Source organism: Temnothorax longispinosus, chromosome 8 (assembly GCF_030848805.1).
Source record: "Temnothorax longispinosus isolate EJ_2023e chromosome 8, Tlon_JGU_v1, whole genome shotgun sequence".
Lineage (NCBI taxonomy): Eukaryota > Metazoa > Arthropoda > Insecta > Hymenoptera > Formicidae > Temnothorax > Temnothorax longispinosus.
The window spans coordinates 16,071,585-16,086,785 of record NC_092365.1 but is presented as its reverse complement, the minus strand read 5'-3'; the positions used below and the strand labels follow the sequence as shown (position 1 = coordinate 16,086,785).

The 15,201-nt window shown below is 38.8% G+C and overlaps 2 protein-coding genes across 2 annotated transcripts; both read left to right on the top strand.

The window, feature by feature from the left end:
* Positions 1-1,450: 1,450 nt before the first annotated feature.
* Positions 1,451-4,844, top strand: LOC139818135 (uncharacterized). The gene is made up of 3 exons (XM_071786675.1): positions 1,451-1,752; positions 2,383-2,584; positions 4,477-4,844. Exons 1-3 carry the CDS (start codon positions 1,575-1,577, stop codon positions 4,616-4,618), a joined length of 522 nt encoding a protein of 173 aa, XP_071642776.1. The 5' UTR covers positions 1,451-1,574; the 3' UTR covers positions 4,619-4,844.
* Positions 4,845-5,703: 859 nt separating this feature from the next.
* Positions 5,704-7,777, top strand: LOC139818420 (uncharacterized). Its single transcript, XM_071787114.1, has 6 exons — positions 5,704-5,858; positions 5,997-6,162; positions 6,247-6,503; positions 6,612-6,841; positions 6,926-7,233; positions 7,386-7,777. The coding sequence occupies exons 1-6, from the start codon at positions 5,704-5,706 to the stop codon at positions 7,473-7,475; spliced, it is 1,206 nt and encodes a 401-aa protein (XP_071643215.1). The 3' UTR covers positions 7,476-7,777.
* The last annotated feature ends 7,424 nt before the right edge of the window (positions 7,778-15,201 follow it).

Here is a 15,201-nt window from a genome sequence, read left to right as displayed (position 1 = left end):
AATTAATTATTAGTCCGCTCTATTGAGACATCGACACACACATAGACTGTTGTAATCGCTCCAAGAAGTTCCTCGAATATTTGCCATAAATGCACGACTTATTGCATTTCGATTGCGTTCACGTAACATTGCATTGTGCGCTGCATACGTGATTGATTATACGAAGACTTGACCACTGGAAAGTAGGACAATAGAGCCAGAAAAGAAAATGTTAATCATTAAGCAATAAGGTAATGTGTAACCTATATATTTCGTATGTGGCACGATTAAAATATTCAAAACGTTCAGGATTCGTAATAAAAATATATTTCGTCATATTTTGTGCGTGTTGCGTCTTGTGTGATATTCCCTAAACTATTCGAATGATTTATCACGTATTTATATAGGTGACGAAACAGAAAGAATTTCCACATACCTCTTTGAATGTCAAAAGTTTAAATAAAATGATTTAAAATACCGTGAAGTTTCAAAAAATGCATGATGTGTTTAAATCAATATCTCGCCACCCTGCTAAGAATTTCGTTTGCAACTAAGTATGCGACAATTATATATAACGATACGAAAAAATGCTCCCTCGATATTTATCTAAAATTGATTTGCTAGAAAATATCTAACAATAAGTCAAATCGTCGCGTATCAATTTCGAAAGAACACACACGACTTTCACATTGGCACATTGGCACATCGACCTTGACAGGGAGAACAAAGTTACGTCCGCGAAGGCTCATCCTCAACGATCTGACACGAGGAAATCCGAAAAGGTATACCAAATCTTGTAACATGAAACTGTTGGATCGAAGGCGCCGCCGGGAAGGGGCAATCACTTTCTCTTCGCCGGCATGAGCGACGGCCTCATGATACTCCAAGGAACATTCAGCAACAAGTTTTTACCAAAGCAGCAACTAGTCGTCGGTCCGTTGGTTGTACGTGTAACCGGTACGCCAAAATTACGCGGGTACGTTGGCGCAGCTGCGGAAGTGCGTGTTTTAGGTGATACGTGCGGTTCGCATGATCGAACGCGAAAATATATCGGCGGTATAGGTGCAGCGACTTATACGTCTGTTATGAATTGCATGATAATGGTGCTTTGATATAACGGATATAACGATCGATCTATTTGCAAAGGCGCGATTGGACGATTTGGACGTGAAGTGCGTGACTAAGGTTTCGTAGATATGTAGAGAACGTAGAGTTTCATTGAAGGAAAAAGTGAAGCTTTCGATCAACTAAAATATTTTCATAACACAGTGTAATTCATAGTGTTTTTTCTTAAATTATTATTATAACTTGTAATTTTGAAACAATCATAGAACTAAATTAAAAAAAATAATAATTTAAGAAGATAAATTATAAACCATTGTATGTAACGCATTTAATTGCACACGAGGATTGTTTCTTTATATGTACAGTAATGTAAAGTAGTTATTCTTTTGTGTTAAGTAGAGAAAGCTGCACGCGACGGAAGGAAGAAGTACTCACAATAGCGGAAGCTAATCTCCGCACGACCGTGTTTAGTCGAGTCAGTTTCACAACACTTTTACAATAATTAACGAATGCCTTAGATCTACTACATAATGCAGTTGCCGCGGACATTCTTGCTCTTTGGTTGCTGCTTTCTGACATTGACACTTGTGGCCGGTCAAAAAGAGCCAATCTTCGACCTTCCAGTGCAATTGATTGGGTTTCCGGTAATTATAGCAAGCGTAAGAATCACCAACTTCCTCAAGAAGCTCGCTTATGCTTTGAGTCCAGGTAATGCGCATAGAAAATATTTTATAATAATGCAGTTCTTATTCACAAACACGTATATATTACATGACGGATATTTTTGAAATATAATAAGCATCAGGAGCATGAATAGATCGAATCGGCTAAAGAGGAAATACTGTAAGAATTATCGGGAAATTCTTGTCAATATTATGATTCACCAAGCGTGAAAAAGTATTACATGTCATAAGTTATTTAACTTTTCCGCGGTTAACTCACTGAATACGCGAATCAAATTGGCGAACAGCGAAAGCGAAAGTGTTGTTGTTGCAACTTCTCTCTTCGATCACGAAACCATGTAATGACATGGTAATTGACTGAGGCGAGGACTGAGGTTACTTACCGTTAAATGAATACGTACGCCAAGAGATCGGAACAAGGCCGTAATGGCAAAAATCAAAATACTTTAAAACTACCAGACGAGTTAATTGAAGCAACAAATTAAAAGATTCATCGTAATTAAGAAATTATGTGCTACTTATTATACACTAAGGGGAAAGTTTTGCAAAAATTTCTAACATTCTAGATAGGTAGTTATTAAATCTTAATAAACTGAATCAAATCTCTTTAAATTACTTTGCAAATCTTTCAAAAGTATTTTCTTTGAATTCTTAGATACTTATGTCAGTCGAGTGAAACGAGCACATCCTTTGATACACGACGAAGAGATCTTAGATGTCAGCCAAGTCGAAAAGAAGCTAGTAGCTGAGCTCGGAAATAACGTTTGCATCTACGAGAGAATTTGTGTCAAGTACGCGGAACAAACCCTTCAAAGAAGAAGCTGGGAACGCGTTCTTAATTGGAACGAGATATTCAGGTGCGATATAAATGACTACGATATTGTAACCGCTATAGTTTATCTGATAATTTCGATAAAAAAGTACCTATAATATATTGAGAGTTTGCATTTGTTAAGTATTAAAGAAAACTTATAATACCTGAAAAAAAGTTAAAGATATATAATCGATATATTCAGGACGAGAGGGAGCACATTATCGTTACAACTCTCTCGTGATTGTGTTATACAATCGTGACTCTGAAGTTCACGGCTCGAAGAATTTGTGTCTCGAACACAGGTTTCATGTATAAGCGTTTCTCCTTGATTAGGAAATACAATCGATACGAGTTTTCCTTTTAACGAATTCATTAAAGCAACGAGAAGCTGCTGCTCCATTTGTGCGATGATTTGTAACATTTCGTGTACTTTATTCACTTTTGCAAGATTAAGGTATTTTACTCAAGATGAAGGCAACGAGTGATAACTTTCTAATGTAAAAGGTGACTTTTCTTTTTAATATGCGAAATCGTGTGAAAACAATATCTCTAATAATGGATTTTTTAATAAAAAATTCGAGGAAATTATTATTTGACGCGTTAAACATCTTAGTATAAATAATTAAAATTTAAAGTAAAATTTTAAAATTGTTACATATTAACGGGTTTTTATATATAAGTCATTTTTTGTTTTTGTAAGACATTAAAGTAAATACATGCCATACACAGCTTTGTCGTATCTTGTTGAATTATCGGAAGAAAAAAAATTAATTCTTTCTAATCAGAAAAAATTAAATCGCCACCTATGGAGACACATGGTTCCTAATCAATCAATAGACGGTCAAAACGTATGGTAACGCGTCGTAAAATCGTAGCGAAGATAATGTCAGGATGCAACCTACAAATTCTTAAAAGAAAGTGCATTCAGAGGTACTCTCTGTTAATGGCGACGAAACATTTTCCTCTCTTCTGCCCTCATTCTTTACGCACCCATTGAAAAATATAATAGAAATCCCTGCTACTGTCTACGCGCTCCGCGCAACCGTTTCCCGTCTTCTCGGGACTTACACTAAATTCAGTTGTAACGCCGGGAGCAAATAGCCTTTAATGGTGTCTCTACGAGCGCTCTAATGCATTCTGATAACTGTGTCCTTCTCTTCATCGTCACCGCGCCCTTCATCGTCGATCGTCTCTTCCGATCGTTCTCGTGACTTCGCCGCTATACGTGTCCAGGCAGACTCCGTTTTACGATTGCCCTACTATCCGGACCCGTAAGTTTGAGGACCTGTCAGCTTATCTCGGACCTCCTAATGCCCCGCAGCTCGAGATAGCGAGCACGTGTCGCCGTACCTGTCGACGCACGATGCGTCTCTCCATACGCATTTCGTACCTTGGGTCTCCTCGTCACCTGCGGGCACCTCTCACGTAGGAGGTAGGAATATTCAAGATGCGGGAGACCGAGAGACCCGCAGGGGCAGAGGGGAGAACAGATAAATTGGAGATTGGGTACTGGCGGCAACTACCGTCTAGACGGACTTAACCGACCATGTGTGAGGGACGAAGCTGTCCCGAGATCGTCCCGAACACCTTCTCCGACTAGTCTCGGGGAAAGCGGTCAGTTGTGGAAGGATTGTATAAGCGGAGTGGCGTCATTAGAAATTAGGAATCCATTTAGGCGAGATAGCGATGTCGCGTAGACGACGACAATGACTAGGCGATAAGACATGTCGACGGTCGTTTTATAGGCGATACGATGCAGTGTGTAAACAAACATATATACACACTTAAGGAAATATTATATTTCTCTATTTTTCTCTTCTCTCTTTTCTCTTTCCTCTTTTCTTCCCACTTTTCTTCTTGTCTCTCTTTTAATACACATTTGCATGGTACAACGAGGTAATGCTGCCAATAATTTGCGTTATCATGATTTTGCAGGGAGTACAAGTCGTCGTCCAACCCGATGAAAGAGAATTACTTACTGAGCGTCTTTATGGGCGACATTATTGGCAGTCCGAAGCTATGTCACTTATTGGCGAAGAGAGGAAGAGCCTGCGATAATGCCACCTTGTCAGATTAGCTAAATGCATAATGTGAAGTACTCAAATCGTCTTGTTAAGTCATAAATATCTTGATGCCATAAAAAGTTTAAATACTCATGATCACAAAATAAATTACAATCTGTTTTTTGTGTTAATTTTTGTGTAAAATGTCGATGCATGTGTTTGTACAATCATAATCCTTTATATCGATTGTATAAAAGATATATTCCTCTTTTTATCATGTAATTATTATTTCTGTTATTGTTCGACTGATTTAAATCAAACTGTAATTTTGTTTTTAACAAAAATGCAAATTAAATACATAAAAAATTGTCACGAGAAACATATAATTGTGTAATATAGCAAATATATAAATATTTTAATATTTTATTTATAATTGTAGATTCAAATACGTCTTTTGCTTTGGTGTGATTTCGTATTTCTTCGATATATGTCCATGACATAAACGGCTTCCATCATGTAATGCATCATTACATGTACTTCACTGTTATTATGTGAAAATAAATCGTTTGACATTTAAGGAACCATGCATCCATGAATCCACTCATTTTCGAAGAGCTCTTGCGAAAATAATGCCATTTCGTGTTGGGTTCTTCACCCGTACATTTACTTATGCACACACACACACACACACATATACACACACGAATGTGAAACGCACATATGGAGTGAGAGTTGCTTATAGTGGCGCGTTACTACCCACGTCTTTACGGCCGAACGGTTAACCAGAGGATTGGTTTCGAAGAAAGTTTCAGTTGGCGCAAAACCTAGAAAGGCGACGCGATCGTTTGCATTAAGAGAAAAAAGAAATAGTTAAATACGAAACTGTGTTATTATAAATTAAAAAAATTAAAATAAATAAAAATTCGTGAATTGCTTAATTCGTAGAATTAGACAAAAGTACGTTTACCGTAAAACGCTTCGTGAGGAGACATTAATATTACAATTTTATGCAATGTGATGAAAGTGTTTTAATGTTCTAATATTATATTTAACAGTGTTGCGTTAAAAATGAAGTAAAGTTAAACTTTACATCTTCTACCGAAGAAAAGAGATTTGTATTTATTTAAAATAAAGATAGTTTACAGTTATACGCCGCGAAATGATAAGTAAATTTATCTTCGTTTGGTGCCTCTCATATTTATGTTCTGAAGCTTATGCCGAACATTCATCACAATATTCCCAAGAATCATCTGACAATACTCAATGCATTTTTAATGTTTCTCGGAAAACTTACAATGTAACAGATTTATTACGGTAAGTAATAACCCAATATTCTCTATCGGCAGAATATATTGACGAAAATATTTAAATGAAAATATTATTGCGTTTGTATAAGAATAATAATGAAAAGTCGTCATTATTTATGTTCAATCGAGTCAATTAATCATACAGATGCATGGATGAACTCACTATCGATCATTTCGCTCAAAACAATGATCGATCGTTAATTGTAAGACGAACGAGCCAAACGGATTCGTCAGTATACAAAGAAAATTCTTACGGATTTCCTTATGGAAATATAATCTTAAATCTACTTAATAATGCCCAAGTTCCGTCGGTAAGTTTAATTTTTATATTCTTAATATATTCTGACCGTGTAAGATTTACTATTGTTTATTAATATACTAAAAATCTTTTACAGGAATATCATGATTTTCCATTAGATTTTACTACCGGTAATTATCAAGATACGCTGAACGATCGTCCTAATCAATTTGGCGGATTTGGAGTAAATCTTTTCAACGCGCTGTCATCGATCTCTCGCCACGATGATTTGAAGTGTGTGCCCAGAATACTCTGCGAGGTGGCGAGTGGAAAGCCACCGGGAGAATATAAGCGAGCATCAACAGGGAATAAGGAGCAATATTTAGGAGAATTTGGAAGAAATGCCTTCAATCAGTCCGTATTTTTTTATAATATATGCAAATAAAAAATTTTGAATAACGTATAACGTATTTTTTAAACTGATTATAGCAAAGTTATTACGTGCTTTTTTTATATTACCAGGTTGCTTGTCGGACTGGCAGAAACATCTCCTATATTGAGTTTTGCCCGAGCGGCCGTTTTGGGTTACAGCAGTAATGGAAATCCGACCATGTGTTACCGCGCGTTCCCCAAGTGTCCGCGTAATCCCGACAAACTGGTGCATTATCTGAACAATTACAATGGTGGATTCTTCCGGTTCTTCAACAAAGCCGGACATGGGAGTTATCCTCAATCATCTTACGCTTCGCGAGGTAAAGGATGCACCGTAGATTTGTCACGGGCGACATTCAAATTGAAGATTTTGTATGAGTTAAATCGCTTTCGTTTCTTGACAGATAATTCGGAATTTCTCAGAGAAAGAAAACGAAAAGCTCCGCCGCCGGGCATCGCCGGAGACGAGGCTGATCGTACCGGAACAGGGAAGCTAAAGTTTGACATCCCCGTTTTGACTGCTCACCAAGATTACGGAAAAAGCTTCTTCCCGAGAGAAAATACATTGGAGAACTCGGGCCGAGTGGTTTTCCCGATTCACGAGGAATCAGATGATCGCCCATTGAAAAACAGGATTCTTAAATCCCTATCGGACTTACGAGACTCCGATGTGAATACATTTTCGCAAGACTCTGCGTTGGTTTTCCCTCAGGTAATATTATATCTCTTTGTAGTTAGAAAAATTAACAAAAATAAAAAATAATGAAGAACAAAATAAAATTGAATGAAAATAAAATAGCAAGTGATACAAGTATACTGTAATAATTTTTATAATAAAGTCACATTTCATGAAATATTTTCCAGGAATCGGAAGATCAAGGTGTCCGCGTTTTGCGTTTTATTCCTGAATCTCCGGACTCGACATCCCACAGTGCATTTCGGTTTCCACGTTAATACTATCGAATTTTTTCCTTCTGACTAAAATTTTAAATAATATTTAGGCCTATTGATTATTACATTTTATTATTAAATTAATCTAAATGCTATATGATCCGAAAAAATTAATCAAGCTAATTATTTAATATGTATACTAATATCCATGAACAACAGCAAACATGTATATTTTTTAAATTTATATTTTACATTCTATCTTCCAAATGGCTCGCAATGGGATATATAAATGAGAGGGAGGAACAAGTCATTCAACCCTTTTTATGCTGAATTCATCCTTTCAATGTTATATAGGTATTCAATCCTTTCATCCATTATATCACATTGACGTGCGTAGCCAGCAAAATACCAGAAATTGTAGATTCAGCTGGAAATGCAATTTTGATTTCGATAAGCAAGCATTCTACGTGACCAAGCATATTTTATCTTCGCAAAGGATTCTCTATTATTCACATTGCGAATATTCACTTTCTATATCATAATGGATAAACAACCTTTTCAATGTATATTTTCCGCGAAATACAGTTTTTAAATTAATAAATCAGTTAGGTACAAAATTTGTCAGATTTTCATGAATTTTGTTAAAATAAATTCTCATTACAACAAAGATTATTAGTAGCTTATTTTATGAAGCTAAAATTATAATTAAAACATTTTGCAGCATTTATATAAAGTAATTTCTGTTGTAATAGAAGCAGAAAACACAATGCAGATGATTTCCGGAATTATAAATTATTCTTAGCATTCATTTATGAAATGCTATCTTCAGGGAATATATTTGCCATAAGATTCTTCGCTTAGGTTTGTGCTGACATGCGATCCCCCTTGAGCGTAATAATTTTCTATCATTATCATGAATTTCGCAAAAGCATAAGGCGATAACGTCTATGAGCAACTTGTGGTGTATAGCTTTCCCGCTACTGCTTATAGCAATTTTAGCCACGAGGTCGAAACTTGTTCGATAGGTGATCGCGCGCGTACACGGTCTTCCTATGATTCTTCCCATTCATTTCAGATTTTGCTGTCTGACTCGTGTTCTTTTTCTCGCGTTTCATGTGATGATAGCAACACCTTGCGTTTCTCATATGTGCTTGCGTGCGTGAACAGGTACGAGCATTGCTCGACCCGCAGTCTTGAAATATATATAAGTCAGAAATGTATGTACTTTTCAGACCTATAATAACATACACGAGACAGTAATGATTTGATATCTCTTTCTTTAGAAAGTATATCCATCCAGAAATTTAAATAAAATATTTAGACTTGATGTGCGTTTTCTATTAAATAAAAAAAATTAAAAAGCTGAATCAAAGAAATTCCCCGCGAAATTCTTCTTTAAGAAAACAATTATTTTCAAAGAATTTATTGCTCGTAAAAAAAATCGGTTATTAAAATACCTAAAGAGAATACCAAGTTGCAATGCGTGTCATTTTTTCTGTTTTTGGTGTGAAACGTTTGTCACGCGGAGTCACAGCTGCAAAATTCACGTATGACTTTCTCCAAATAGCGGCTCACCGCTCGGTGACGTTGTAGAAATAGAACGCGCAACGTCGAAAAAGCGGCAGACAACGTGTAATTATTTTATCCTTTCTGGCGTGTAATTTGGGGCGTGCACCACGTTCGTGAACTCGCTGACTCGATGCAGGGGGCGGGAGACGTGGAAATGGTGTGGCCGGAGTCCACGGCAATGCCGTAGCCCAGAGGGGCGTGTGTCTCGGACAGGGCCAAGTGGGGTGCAACTGACAGCGGAAGACAATTAGCCTTCTGATACATCCAATGTCGCGTGATATGCTTCGCGTAGGAACTTTACAAAGATTCGTTTCACGCATCGCAACACGCGGAGCAAAATACGGGGCGCTATGGAGGCCGTTGATTCGTAATCTACTGTAGGAAATATAATACACAAGGAAGTCATGCAATTACGTATATTCTATTATGTTTGAATTTTAATATTTAAGAAAAAAAAGTTTCGGTAAAAACTTTAATGTAGAACTTTTGTCAGAATTTTCGAGTGACACCGCAAATTCATAATTTTAACAATGAGTTGCAAAAAACTCGAGGATCGTTAAATGACGCCAATGGGTCAAACTCGCACGCTAGCAAGTTGTAACAGGTTTAGTCGGGCGAGGATACGATCTGCGATGATTCCGTCGTCCTAATCTTGTGCCTATTAGTGCGGCATTATTTTCCGTGGTAGACATCAAAGAGGATTTCCCGCGGGCTCATTGTATCGCAACGATAATTCCTCGTTATTAGCAACCGCCGTCGTCGGGGCGTTGGTCTCATGTCGGCTTACCACACCCCAAGTGCCGAAACAAATCCTCCCGAATTGGTGGTGCCGATGCAAAGGAGCTTCTACGACGCATAACGCAATAGCTCCAACAAAGGATCGGTCGGGGAGACGGCGATTGTGGCGGCTAATCCCCGTGAAAAATGCGTTGCAGGTGGACGAATCCACCATCGTCGTCGACGCTCAGGTGAAGCCGCGCGGGCGGCCGCGGGGGAAGACCTGAGTTTTTCCGACGCGAAGGGTGGATTAACAAGATATCCTTGGTGATCTCCGAATAGCCGACCCGGGAAGTGAAATTTGCGGGGACTTTCTGAATTCGCGATGAGCTTGAACGCTATCATTTTACCAGTTATCGACGTAACAAAGAGAGAGAAAGTGTAGAGATAAAAAAATAATATTTATATTATATTGAGAAAGAATTCTGCATTTGATAATTATAGATAACATTAAAATAAGAGAAAAACCTGTATTTTAAAAAACCATGTTTTGAAACTGACCTTCTTTAAAAAGAATACGTTAACTATTTTATTAAATATTATATTACAGTTTGCGTTACTATAACGTAGAGAAGTTTACGCAGTTTACGCGAGATATATATGTGCGTGGGCTTATATAATCAAAATCCGTTAAATCAAACCCTACTAAGCAGCTTTAATGGTTCGTGATTTAATCAGGCTGTGCAGTAGCTACTACGTCCGAGTTGGCCCGAAAATAAGACATAAATTCTCGAATACACCCAGCTATCGTGCGCGACCATAAAACACCGCCGCGCGATCTTATTTAGCCGTATATTTTTTCCCCACGAGCGGTTCACAATGCCCCAATATCTTACCGTCGCAATATACCACGGGCTATCCTTTTCTTCTCGATGGACTTTTCAATTCGGGGCATCGGATCTTTGTCACCGGGATCGAGGACGCCAATTCGCCCACACACAAAAGGACCGCGGCGACCGTAGATCTCGTTGAAAACTGAATCCCCGTCGCCTCTTCTTTCCCCTCCACCCATCCGCCAGTTGCTTGATGGACAGAATAATTCGGTGAGAATGAAAATTCATGTCCTTCGGCGGTCCTTCCCTACCACGCACGATTCGCACTAGGGTTCTCGAAAGCCCGTGAAATCCTAACGCGCTGGTCAAACCGCCGGATAAGTGGGTATCTGCTGGTACAAAAGAAAAGATACCCTCTACCTTTCGCTATCACCGTCCACCAGATTTCCCTTATCCCTCGCAGATACGTGCCAATTGTTGGCGGGACGAACGACAAAATGGTAATAAATCGGTACGGTATTATATTCGAATGCTTCTTTTATTAAAAAAAGCCTTTCCTTGCGATAAATGAGAAAATGATAAGCGGAGTAGAAAGTTATAAAAGTGATAAAAATCTCCTTATATATATTCACTTCTTCGCTATATATAAGTCTTCTCTAAAATATTTTTATTACTGGCAATATTTACCACACATGTGTAAACAACGAAGATTACAAAACAACACGTTAATTCTCTATATAGTTGGCGCACAAAACCACCCACAGAGTTACCGCCGTTAATGCGCGGACGATCCTCCCCCGTCTTTAAAAAAACCACTTTACTCAGAGGCAGATCGGTTTTCAAATCGTTCATAAATAATGAATCCGGCTGCGGGTTGCACCGCGCAACGTCAGTCAGGCACGCTGATTGCAGCATTGAGGACACGTGTCGCGGATCAATCGTCAGACGCGTGTCAGTATTTTCGTATCATCGCCGAAGGGTGCTCACTACTCCTCTCTCTGTCTCTCTCTTTCTCTCTGTCTACCATCTTTTATCCCGTCAATTCTCTTCCTCCTCCTTCACATTCGACTACTTCCTTCTTCTTTTATGTCGTCGCCCCTGCTGCCTCGAGTTTGCACGCAAAGCCAAACGAGTGTCGCGGGGAAAGCCAAACGACGCGACGTGCAGGATCGGGTTTTTTTAAAGCGACCAGACGACGCTTTAATGCGACCGGGATTATGCGGATGGACCGAACCGAAGCTACGGATTTTGCTCGAGATCGGCACGAATAAGGGGCGTGCAAACAGAGGTCTAAGAACGTCCCTCAGTTCGTCACGTCGATCGCTTGTCAGCTGCTGGGATTTGCCGCTTTTTAATTAAAAGAGCCGACGGAGCTTAGATACAGTGTCGGAGGCGGATATAGAACCGCATAAAGTAAAGTGAGTAAAGTAAAGCGCGTACCGTGAAAATTATATTCATGGTAATTTCTCTAAAACACACAGCAACTTAATTTATACAGAATAACCACGCTATTTTTTCACGACAGGTTCTTTGATCAATTTGAAGCTTTAACGACAATGACGAGGGAGATCATTTCTTAACTTTTTTAATCTCTCGCATCATCTTTGTAACTAAGCTTGAAATAAGAATTCTATTAAACTCCATATAAATTCTGAAGAAAATAGTTTTGTAATTTATTTACCAAAGTTTACTTCGCGAAAAAGTAAAAAACTTCTTTACTCGATCAATTCGAAAATTATTTGTGCCTCGACATTTTTGCTAAGCAAAAATTAATCAAATAATCTGACGTTAAAAATAATGCGCGACATCTCAGTATGAATCTGAAAATTAAGACTTTCTCTTATGTATGTTACAACTGTATTTCTAATGCGCACAACGCAAAAGTATTTTTCAAAGCGATACATCGACAAATGAAATCTGTGCGCGGCGCAGCAACATCATAACTCTTTCGCGAAGGAAATTATCGCGACGTGCCGCGCGCGAGATGAGCGAAGTACGCAACGGCGGCTGATATCTTCTAGGAAGAAGTTAGGTGCGCTGAAACCTTGAAGTTAGACGGAGAAAAAGAGAGAGGAAGAAAGGTGGACGATGAGTGAAAGACGACGGGCAACCCCGACTCTAACGCGGATAATACTTCGTAAGTGGCGGTTCGTAGCCCCGGGGGCTGGCAATCTTCATAGAGCATCGTCTTCGAGACGTTTTAGGCTCTGCTCGATTAGATGCTCGTTCCGCTTCGCCGGGCTAATTTGTCTTCGAAAACGTTACGTCGGCCACGCTTCGGCTTTGTACAGCTAGCTTTGCGAATTTTCTCGGTTCGGCTCGCTATCGAGCAGCCTTCCTTCGCGCGAGAACAGTTAAAAAAAACTGCAAGTCTGTTGTTTACGCCGAGAAGAATAAGTTACGGGATAAAGACGTATACGCGCGCCAGTAACACGCTCGTCTTGAAGACGGTCCATAATTTTGTTTGAGAAACGGTACCGACAGTGGCAGAAATTATTTCATGGCATTTGCTCGTAGCAGAATATCTACGTAGATAACAGCGCGGTTCATTGGAATTGCAGGTGCACGCGTTATTTTGTGCAAGCAATAAAAATGGTTTCTATAAATTATTTGTTTTAGACTTCGAATTTGATTTGAAAATTGTCACCATTAGATTACCTGTGTAAAAAAAAAAAAGATTTTAGATGAAATGCATGCAGTTCGAGATGCAGTTATATCGCAGAATAACCGTTATAATATCCGTTATAGTTGAGCAAAAAGCGCGTTACTTTCTCATAATGCGCGATCGAAATATTATCTACAATATAATACTACTGCATGAAATGCGTTGTATCCGCCAAAGTTTATGTATAATGACGGCACTGTCACGACGAAAATTATTACTTTGCAGAGTCAAATGAAATTACATCATACGTATCGGCGAAAAAAAAAATGCGGGGCTGTCGTTATGTCAATGATATAATTTCTGCAAACAGAACAGAAAAGCGGTAGCGAAACGGCGGGAACGACGACGACGACGTATGATTATTGTGTCGGCTTGTGTGTGCGCGAGTCGCGAAACGGCACCCCTAATGTCTCTCCGTGGTGTATGGCGCGCGGCCGCGGTATTTGCTCGCTTTCCGAGTATTTGATATTCGTAATGCGCATGAATCATGACCGGGAGGTACCGCTCGCTCGCCCGAGATGTGATTATATGGTGTCAGTGACGTATACGCGCAAGGAGGCCCGCACTTTGTACACGGCGGCGTATTATTAAGCCGACAATACGTTGGGGTTGCTGCGGCTGGCCGATGGGGTCGAAATTCGACTCCCATGCATCATAATGGAGAGACGCGTGCGGGGCCGGGCTGCCATTTAAAAAGTGCTATAATTATACGGACCCCCGCCTACTGCTTGTCGATCGCGGGAGGAAAATCGGGGTGTGCATCGAACGAGACTCGTCGCCCCCGAAAAATCACAATTTTTTGCCCGCGATTGAAGTTTGTTTTAAAATTCTTGAATACATAGCTTTTGTGTTTCAGAAGATATACAACTACAATTTAAATAACTACAATTACATTTTCTCATGCAAACGTAAATTTTTAAGCATATATATCTAAATAATTTAGATTTCTCACAATCAGTTTTGGAAAGAATACTTTTTCATAAGTTATATTATAATATTATTTTTTTAATTCTTATTGCCGCATTACGTTCATTCCCCTCTAATAAAAAAGCACACGCCAAACGGAACCTGCAGTTTATAGCACCCTGCAATTATAGATTTCTCACCACCGATCGTTCCACTCATTCTTTTCAAACCGAATTAACGATTGTTAGCCTTTCACCCCTACACGGTTATTCTTCGTGTACATTTCACGTCACACGATTACATCGCCGTTTTCACTTCCGCGGGTCATAATTAACGGAATGAATGCCCCGGTTGAATATTGTGCCACTTAAATTCCATTAATTTACCGTTTACGAGGCTTCTGAAAACGCTACGCAACGAGAATGGAAATTCGATTGTGCCGACTTACGATGTTCATAAAATGCAAATGCCGAAATGCAGCTCGAAGTTATTCACGCATTGCGCTTAGGCGGGACAATTATCGCTAGAGATAAGAAACTCATTATCTAAAAATTGCAGCGAAAATTGTAAGAAAATCAATCGTGTCTTCGCGCTCCAAATAACGTACGATTGTAATAACGGCTGATTTATGGTTTCTTTCCTACGCGGTCGACGATCGTTCCGATCCACTGAACGACTTTCATCCAGCGTCGCTTGAGATAACGTCACGCGATAACGCTGATACACTAAAGGATCGAATTATTGCGATTTATCGGTACGTATTTTTATGGATAAAATGATGGAAAATTATAATAATCGGGAGAATATACGGGAATATAATTTAAAAGATAATTAACATGCGTATGTGTCTCTCTCTATTTAATAAGTAAAATAAGTAAAGTAAAATACCGTGTAAAGTCCTTTAATTGAAACATAATAATAATTATTTCTTTATCTCATTAATATAATCAGATAATATATATTAATTATATATCTTGCAGATATTTTGCTATTAGATGTTGCATCATTATATATTGTCATAAAACACAACATCAAACATCACGCACAGCTTAGCATGCGAGAGCTAGAGAAACCGGTTAAGTCACTTAGAAGCAATGCA

What these genes read in the sequence shown, in the direction of transcription:
- LOC139818135 (XM_071786675.1), top strand. Translation starts at nt 1,575, where the DNA reads ATGCAGTTGCCGCGGACATTCTTGCTCTTTGGTTGCTGCTTTCTGACA. An exon ending in CGCTTATGCTTTGAGTCCAG is followed by an intron (nt 1,753 to 2,382) that starts GTAATGCGCATA and finishes TTGAATTCTTAG; the next exon opens with ATACTTATGTCAGTCGAGTG. An exon ending in AATTGGAACGAGATATTCAG is followed by an intron (nt 2,585 to 4,476) that starts GTGCGATATAAA and finishes ATGATTTTGCAG; the next exon opens with GGAGTACAAGTCGTCGTCCA.
- LOC139818420 (XM_071787114.1), top strand. Translation starts at nt 5,704, where the DNA reads ATGATAAGTAAATTTATCTTCGTTTGGTGCCTCTCATATTTATGTTCT. An exon ending in GGAAGAAATGCCTTCAATCA is followed by an intron (nt 6,504 to 6,611) that starts GTCCGTATTTTT and finishes TTATATTACCAG; the next exon opens with GTTGCTTGTCGGACTGGCAG. An exon ending in ATCATCTTACGCTTCGCGAG is followed by an intron (nt 6,842 to 6,925) that starts GTAAAGGATGCA and finishes GTTTCTTGACAG; the next exon opens with ATAATTCGGAATTTCTCAGA.